The sequence below is a fragment of the Carassius gibelio genome, chromosome B23 (assembly GCF_023724105.1).
Source record: "Carassius gibelio isolate Cgi1373 ecotype wild population from Czech Republic chromosome B23, carGib1.2-hapl.c, whole genome shotgun sequence".
Lineage (NCBI taxonomy): Eukaryota > Metazoa > Chordata > Actinopteri > Cypriniformes > Cyprinidae > Carassius > Carassius gibelio.
In genome coordinates, this window is record NC_068418.1 from 17,192,364 (window position 1) to 17,200,161 (window position 7,798).

Below are 7,798 nucleotides of genomic sequence, written 5' to 3' on the forward strand. Positions count from 1 at the left end.
CAACAGAAAGACTTCCAAACAGGCCTTTCGCTGAACTTTGACCCTGCTAACCGTGGCAGTTTTAGGATGACTGCTTACTTTTTAACGTTTTTTACGTTTTCTTTGAGGATGCCGAGTCTTAATTATACAGGTACATGCTGAATGAAAAGTTAGAAAGCTAAATTAAAGGCTTTTAGGCTACTTTATTTCATATATCGTATACTATATTTTTAAATGAATGTTGATTTTATTTCCACTATATTTTGCTTCTAAAATTGTATTCAGCTAGATGTTACATCGGCCAAAAGCATCTGGAATTCTAAAGTATTGTCATTTAGAAGTTTAATATCTTTTTCTATTCTTTTACTTTTGACTATTAGCAAAGACTGGACTTTGCTATTAGAAGAATGACATTCGCACAATGGTTTGCATGTGAGACTGACAGTGGCATGGAGCAAGTGCAGACAGAGCGTAAAAAGCCATTAATTCTATGCAAATAACTGGCGCAAAACCCTGCACGGTAGACAATGGTTCTGAGTTGCAGACTGTGACAGTTTTTGGTGGATTTGTAGGGGTCATATGATGCGATATCAAGTTTTCCTTTCTCTTTGGAGTGTTACAAGCTGAGTGTACAAATATAAGATCCCTGAAGTTGCAAAGATTAAAGTCTCAAAACTAGTCTCTGCCCCCTACCCCCCTCCACCCCCACCCCCACCCCCACCCCCGCCACATATCTACATCACTTTATGGAAATATTTGCATAATGCTGCCCAAATGTTCAAACGAAGAAAGAAGCCGTGGTTTCAGTAACCACTATTAGTGTTGAGAAAGCCATGTCAGGGAGATGCTGTGTGTATCTTGGTGAGAGCAAAAGCACTTTAATAGAAAAAGTAGATGCATTTAGGAATCTTTAAGATTACTTACAACAGAACAGCAATGCATTTTATGAACGACTGTTTCGTGAACCTATGAGTTGAGGACATTCTGACTTTGCTACAACAAGCTGGCGCTTTTGAATCAGCTACTTTAAGTATGATTTGTTATTAGTCTAAGTATTTGCTATTGACTGTTCAAATGCAGTTTTGCACGTCGTGTGTGTGTGTGTGTGTGTGTGTGTGTGTGTGTGAGAGACAGAGAGAGAGAGAAAGAGAGAGAGAGAGGGTCACACAGTGGAGTCAGCTGTCTTAACCGTCCATGGCTTGTGTACTGCAAAAACATAGGAGCTTCATCACTATGTCTGTCATGCGACTCTGTTCCTCTTTCGGGCTTGAATTAATGGTAAAACTACGGAAATTATTAACTGTCTATACATTTATTTTGAAAGATTAAGCTCGAGATTATGTAAAGGGGCGTTACATTTCAAACGAGTGCTTGTGGTGTTTGGCCAATCACAATGTACTGGTTCAGTTAGCAAATCAGAGCAGAACCTATAATAATGTACAGTATTTATAAAATAATGTGTTTTTTGAACATTGCATGTCAACAAATTTTGGTGTACCAAATACACAAAATAAGCATAATATGATCCCTTTAAATAAGATATTGTTATATACTGGAATTAAATTAGATTTTCAATTGTCATTTGAGTTCTTTTATTGTGGCTGTATTAATATTAGTGTATTAAATTATTCATTGAAATAAAGATTGTGTCTTTCCAATGTCTTTCCACCTAAAAAACTTGTCATTTAACAATTTAACTCTTTGCGTCAGAAATGCCCTAAGCAATAGACATGGGTGTAGCATTTTGAGTGGTATTGCTCCACGCTATTGGACGCCCACAGCAACAACACCTGATCTTTAGCTGAAAAAAATGATGTCCTGTTACAATGTTATTATTGACCTTTCACTGACATTTAGTTTATGCTGAGGTTGCTGATTTCCAAAGGATTGCCCCATATTATTAATACTTCGGAATCTGTAACTCGATGCTCTTGATGACCCTGTTCAGTAGTTATTGCCAGTCAAAGTTGTGCAGTGTATATTGGCACTGCCCAGAGACTGAAGATATTACTCATTGCAAGTCCTTCCTGGAATCCTAAACAGTCGGGAAAATGAGCTGACTGGGCTATGCTTTCAAATTTGGCCTTTGATTCGTAGAAGAACTCCCTCACTTTAATAAAATCCTTGCCAGTGTTTATTCAACTATTTTATTGAAATATTTTGCCAGGACAGCTAAGTGCAGCTCCAACCTAAGCTCACAAAAAAGATTACAAATGTCCAATATAAGCACAGATGATTTAAAGAGAGTCCGATGTAGCCACTATAAACAAGCATGGGCAATTCAGTTTTGAATATTACTTTACATGCACAATATTTTAGTTTCTATGTCCTACAACTTTGGTTTTCAATGAAAGATAAATGATAAATTCAGAGGTGAGAGTTGCCCAAAAAGCGGTAAAACAACATTTGAAAATCACAAAGGTAATGGAAAGGAAGAGCAATAACCGTTGAAAAGTCATCAATCTTAAAATCCCATTGGAGAGCATGACTGTTTGGAGCTTCCATACTGAGTGTGTGCTGAAAAAGCAAAACCTTCCATTAAGTTGTTTCCTGAACCTCAGAAACATCCCTGTGGGGGAAGAAAAAGAGACAAGGGCTTTTCTTTCACGTCAGATGGCCTTAGAGAGTTGGCCCAGTTAAAGTTCGCTGCCACACATGTCAGAGACGTTGTTTGCAAAGGCCAGAGTTTAAGTGGAGATCTTTTCAGCTGCTCTTCTCCAGGCTGTGCTAAAGTGCTGGAATCACTGCTGAAGGTATCTGCTGTGAAGACCACTCCAGCTGAAGACCCCCGCTCTCTTCAGACTACAGGAATACATTCATAAGTACAGTATATGCTCAAATTTACTCTTCAATAGCAATAATGTGTATTTTTTTTTATTACATTAGAAAAAAATATATATTTTCATATATCGTATATTGATGTTGATGCACTGCTTTTTCCCAAAGTTTAGATGTTTACATGTATACTATCATTAAAGAATATTGAGTGCATTTGGGTGCAGTGTCTGTCAGTTTGTTTAAACCATGAGTTTTTGCAGTCTTAACTCATCCTGCTGAAAAAAAAAAAGATGTGATTTATTCTGTAAGGCAAGAGAACAATCATTCCCTGCTTTAATGAGAAATCTCATGTATAAATTTGTCGGCTAGACAATTCGTATAATAATAATATAATGCAGTTGTCAAATCCTAGCCTTACTGAAGTGCAATATCAGTCCTCTATGAACTGTGTTTTTTAATATATATATTTTTGGTCTGTATTGTGTACTTCTTGCTAATGGACCTTGAGTCTGGAAATAAAGTTGAATTGAATTAACCATAATATAACCTTTATTGTAAAAATGTTAGTTTTAAATATAAATGGTATTTGTAACTTACAATTATATATAAATGTATTTAAATGCACTGTATATGTGGCAGTTTCATCATTTTTGCCTTTTAAACATGTCACAAAATAAAAAAAATAAGTTTTATCACTATTTTCACAAATTTACCTCTTGTTATCTCACTAAAGGATACTTAAGGCAATTTTTGGCCAACTGCAAAAGTTTAGCTAACAAAACAAGTCACCTGCTTATTACATCTTTGACATTTTTATTCGGTTACTATGGTCTAAATGGTCTACAGAAATTGCAGGATTAAACTCTACTTACACTTGAGTAGGCACTGTACCGTTTCTGATCTTATATTACTGGCTAATACAGTGAGAGATTTTTGACACTGAATTCTCTTTCCACAAATAAAGCACGTGTAGCCAACCAGACGGAAGGCAGATGATGAGTTTGGCCTGCGTTCAGATGTTCTTTGCCGCCACGTTGTGGACACTGCCGTGCAGCACAGCATCTGTGGCGGTGAGCAGCGCGACACAGCTGCTTCATCTCAGAGATGTTTCTATGGAGGCTCTGCTGAGGAACAGAAGCGACAGCAGCGCGCCTCGAGCGCGGCGGAAACGCTTCATCTCCAGTAAAGATATGACGGCCATTCTGGACTATCACAACCGCGTGCGCTCACAGGTCTTCCCACCCGCATCAAATATGGAATATATGGTAGGACATTTGAGACTACTTTTTTTTTTTTTTTTTTTTTTACATTAGGCTACTAATGTTTTATGGTTATCACATACACAACAAGACCCCCCCCCCCCTCCACCCATCCCAAAGGTCTAAAGTTCACCATAAAAATGTTCGTTTCATAAAAGTGGACTGACTTTAAATAGCTAGCGTTATTTTTTTTTCTGACAGTATGTGAACTCAAATTTGTATTATAAGTCTTTATAGAACAATCTTCACCTCAGTGAATTTAAGGGTCAGCGAATCATTTAGTTGAACTCGAGTCTGATTTATGAACGAATAATTCAGATCAGTTTTAATCGAATCAACTAATTCTTTAAAATTGGACCCTGGACCAGAAAACCATAATGGTGAATTTATACATGATCTGAAAGCTGAATAAATAAGCTTTTCATTGATGTTAGGATAGGCAATTATATTTGGTCGAGATACAACTATTTGAAAATCTGGAATCTGTGGGTGCAAAAATAAATAAATGAAATAAAATAAAAAATAAAAATATTGTGAAATAACCTTGAAAGTTGTCCAAATGAAGTTCTTAGCAATGTTACTAATCAAAAATTAAGTTTTGATACAAGGAAATGTACAAAATATCTTAATGGACTGAAAATAAAATATTCCAAAATATCTTCATGGAACATCATTTTTGCTTAGCTAATATACTAATGACTTTTGGCACAAAAGAAAAATCTATAATTTTGACCCATACAGTGTAGTGTTGGTTATTGCTACAAATCGACCCGTGGTATGACTGGTTTTGTGGTCCAGGATCACAAATATCTGATTCAAAAGAATAGTTTCTCATGATTCAGACATCTTTATGGCATAGTAAAGCTGTCATGTAAAATGTAAATGAATGTCTGTTCTTCATGTTTTATGGACAAAATTTATGATGATTTTTCTTCCTTTTTTTCCAGATTTTTCTAGTCACTGTGATTGCATGGGTCTTTTTTAAGCGAGATATTTTTTTAATGATTTGTTTATCTGTCCTCTCTCTCCTTTGTGAGGTGTGGGATGAGAGACTGGCTAAATCTGCAAAATCCTGGGCCGCACAGTGCATTTGGGATCATGGACCGCCTCATGTTTTGCAACACATTGGACAGAACCTGTCCATCATCTCTGGAAGGTACAGACCCTTACAACAACCTACTATGTACAGACAGTCATTTATCAGCATGAGTTAATATACAAAAACCATGTTAGTTCTGGATCCTATCCACACTTTCTATACTGAATGTGATTGTTAATATTTCTTTCATTTTCCAGATACAGATCGATCATTGACCTGGTAAGATCCTGGTATGATGAAAGACACCATTTCTCCTACCCCAACAGATGCAGTGGCACTGTCTGCACACACTACACTCAGGTGGGTCTCCAAAATACATGTAATATGGAATATTTGATTTATAATAACATTATTTATATTAAAAAGTCATTTTTATTGTACATTTTTATATTTTTTAATTATTTAATTATCTATTTATATGAAAAGTATTATATTTAATTAATACAGACTCTTTTCAGACATTATATTAATTTTAGCAATGATTTTTTGATTCAGATGGTGTGGGCAGCCAGCAATAAGATCGGGTGTGCCATCCGAAGATGTTCAAACATTTATGTTTTTGGGAGTATGTGGAAACAGGCCACCTTTCTGGTTTGCAACTATTCTATCAAGTAAGAATTATTACTGTATCCATCAGTACAATATTTAAATCTTAAAAATGCAGGAAGTAAGGATTTATTTTATGAAGCAGATTTGGGGAAAACGAAAGAAAAGGGAAAATAACCAAACACGTACATGTTCTTCTTCTGTTCCAGGGGGAACTGGGTTGGAGAGGCTCCATATAAGACAGGGAAACCGTGCTCTGCGTGCCCCTCAAGTTATGGAGGATCATGCAATAAAAACCAGTGTGACTCCAGATCCAAATCCAGAAGAAATGCAAGTGGTGTTAGAGGCTAACAGATAAAAAAAACCCTTCTCTTAAAAATTATAATAAATATATAACTAAAGTTTAAGTCTAGAAACCACTAAAATGTACATTTTACAATGCAAATTATTCCGTGGTCATTTTAAACTGAACGGCATTTAAATGCTGTAAAATGTCCAAGTAATTCAATGTGTAAATGTCAAATTGCATTAACTGTTACTGTTTATTACCAACCCATAGGTGTCAAATGTAGTATTTTTTTTAAATTACTTTTTAAGTTGTGTAATGTTTATCATTTGTATTAGTTTTTTTTTCAAGGCTATGGACTGTTTGCACTGTTTTGCTTATAATTTGTTTGTACTAAGTTGCATCGCAGTGACAATTCAGTTGGGAGAAAAGCACTTATGTTCTTTCATCATTATTATTATTTTTTCCTTTTTGTACAGGTAATACATTTTCTTTAGATTAGGAAAAGTCATATGTTCAGTCGTTTCTAAGTTACTATCTTTTTGAAATGTCTATTGCACTCATGTCATACAGAGGACATGACTGCACTGTAAACACATTTATCCTCATAAAAACCGTCCTTTTATTTACATTTTCTCTTGTAACACAGACAGGCTGTTGCCAACACCTTCCCAGCAGGGACACAGCCAGTAAGTAAAAGAATAAAGAAATAAAATAAATTCAGTAAAGAAACATTTATGAATTTCAATCATATATTATTAGAGACAATTCATATTATTAAGGTGCACCTTAATAATATGAATTGTATATGAATTGTCTCTAATAATATATGATGTGAGTAGCTGGTCAAGGATCAATATTGAGAAGCAGAAAGAAACCATCTTTTATTGCCTCATTAATGTGCTCAATCCATCTAAAAGAGACAGATCTCCTGTAAACCAAGACTAAAAGGCTTTTAAAGCCATAAACGAAGCGCTGGGCCACTTTCTCTAGTCTATTGTATAGTGAATACTTTACCGGTGATTGAAATCATTCATCTGAATAAGAAAACATGAGTATATAACAGTTTTTTTTTTTGGTTCAATAGGAAATCTATCAAAGTGTTGGCTTTTGAATATGCACATTCAAGTTTTTTTTTATTCATCACTTATAATTTGATTCAAAGTGACAATAAATGGTGTTCTTTCATTGCTTTATTCATCAGATAGAATCACAGGTTCCACAATCGATAATAATTACATTTCTATTGTTTTATTTATTTATTTCCCCCCACCAAATCAGCATATTAGAATGAATTTTCATTCATATTTTAACATATATTTAAAAAGAAAACGGTTGTTTAAAAATTGTAATAATATTTCACAATGTTTTTACTGTATTTTTGTATTTAATTATAAGTCAAATGTACAAATAAATATTCAGTTTTGTCATCACAAATGTATTAATTTATTAAAAAGGAAAACAGTTATTCCAACTTTTAATAATAACCTTTCACCATATTACTAATAATACTTACTATTAGTTTTTTTTTTTAAATAATGCTGCTGTATAGAAGTATTATAAGGCAAATGGACACAAAGGTAATGAAGAATTTAGAGTGAAGGTGTGTCTTTCCAAGTGGGGAAAATCTGAAGTTTCAAAACACTTGACTTTCCCACGAAGCTGCTTAAAAGTGAAAGCAACATTAGACTTGTGTAACGCTACACATCTGTCAGAAAGCATCAGATTATATTCATGGGAAAAGCTGTTGAAACTAACATAGCATCTGTTAAGAAAAAGCGGCAGCATATTCACTGAAGCACATGGCCTCATATGAATGCATCCAGCTGTATAAAATTAAAACTGGATGGC

General features: G+C 34.7%; 1 protein-coding gene across 1 annotated transcript; it reads left to right on the forward strand.

Moving 5' to 3' along the window:
- The first annotated feature begins 2,350 nt into the window (after window positions 1-2,350).
- r3hdml (R3H domain containing-like) lies at window positions 2,351-7,379 on the forward strand. The gene is made up of 6 exons (XM_052595094.1): window positions 2,351-2,801; window positions 3,722-4,022; window positions 5,054-5,172; window positions 5,313-5,415; window positions 5,611-5,726; window positions 5,871-7,379. The coding sequence occupies exons 2-6, from the start codon at window positions 3,750-3,752 to the stop codon at window positions 6,010-6,012; spliced, it is 753 nt and encodes a 250-aa protein (XP_052451054.1). The 5' UTR covers window positions 2,351-2,801; window positions 3,722-3,749; the 3' UTR covers window positions 6,013-7,379.
- The last annotated feature ends 419 nt before the right edge of the window (window positions 7,380-7,798 follow it).

Excerpts from the sequence above, each read along its gene's own strand:
- r3hdml (XM_052595094.1), top strand. The coding sequence starts at position 3,750 with ATGATGAGTTTGGCCTGCGTTCAGATGTTCTTTGCCGCCACGTTGTGG. Across the intron at positions 4,023-5,053 it reads CATCAAATATGGAATATATG|GTGTGGGATGAGAGACTGGC; the intron begins GTAGGACATTTG and ends CTCCTTTGTGAG. Across the intron at positions 5,173-5,312 it reads CTGTCCATCATCTCTGGAAG|ATACAGATCGATCATTGACC; the intron begins GTACAGACCCTT and ends TTCATTTTCCAG.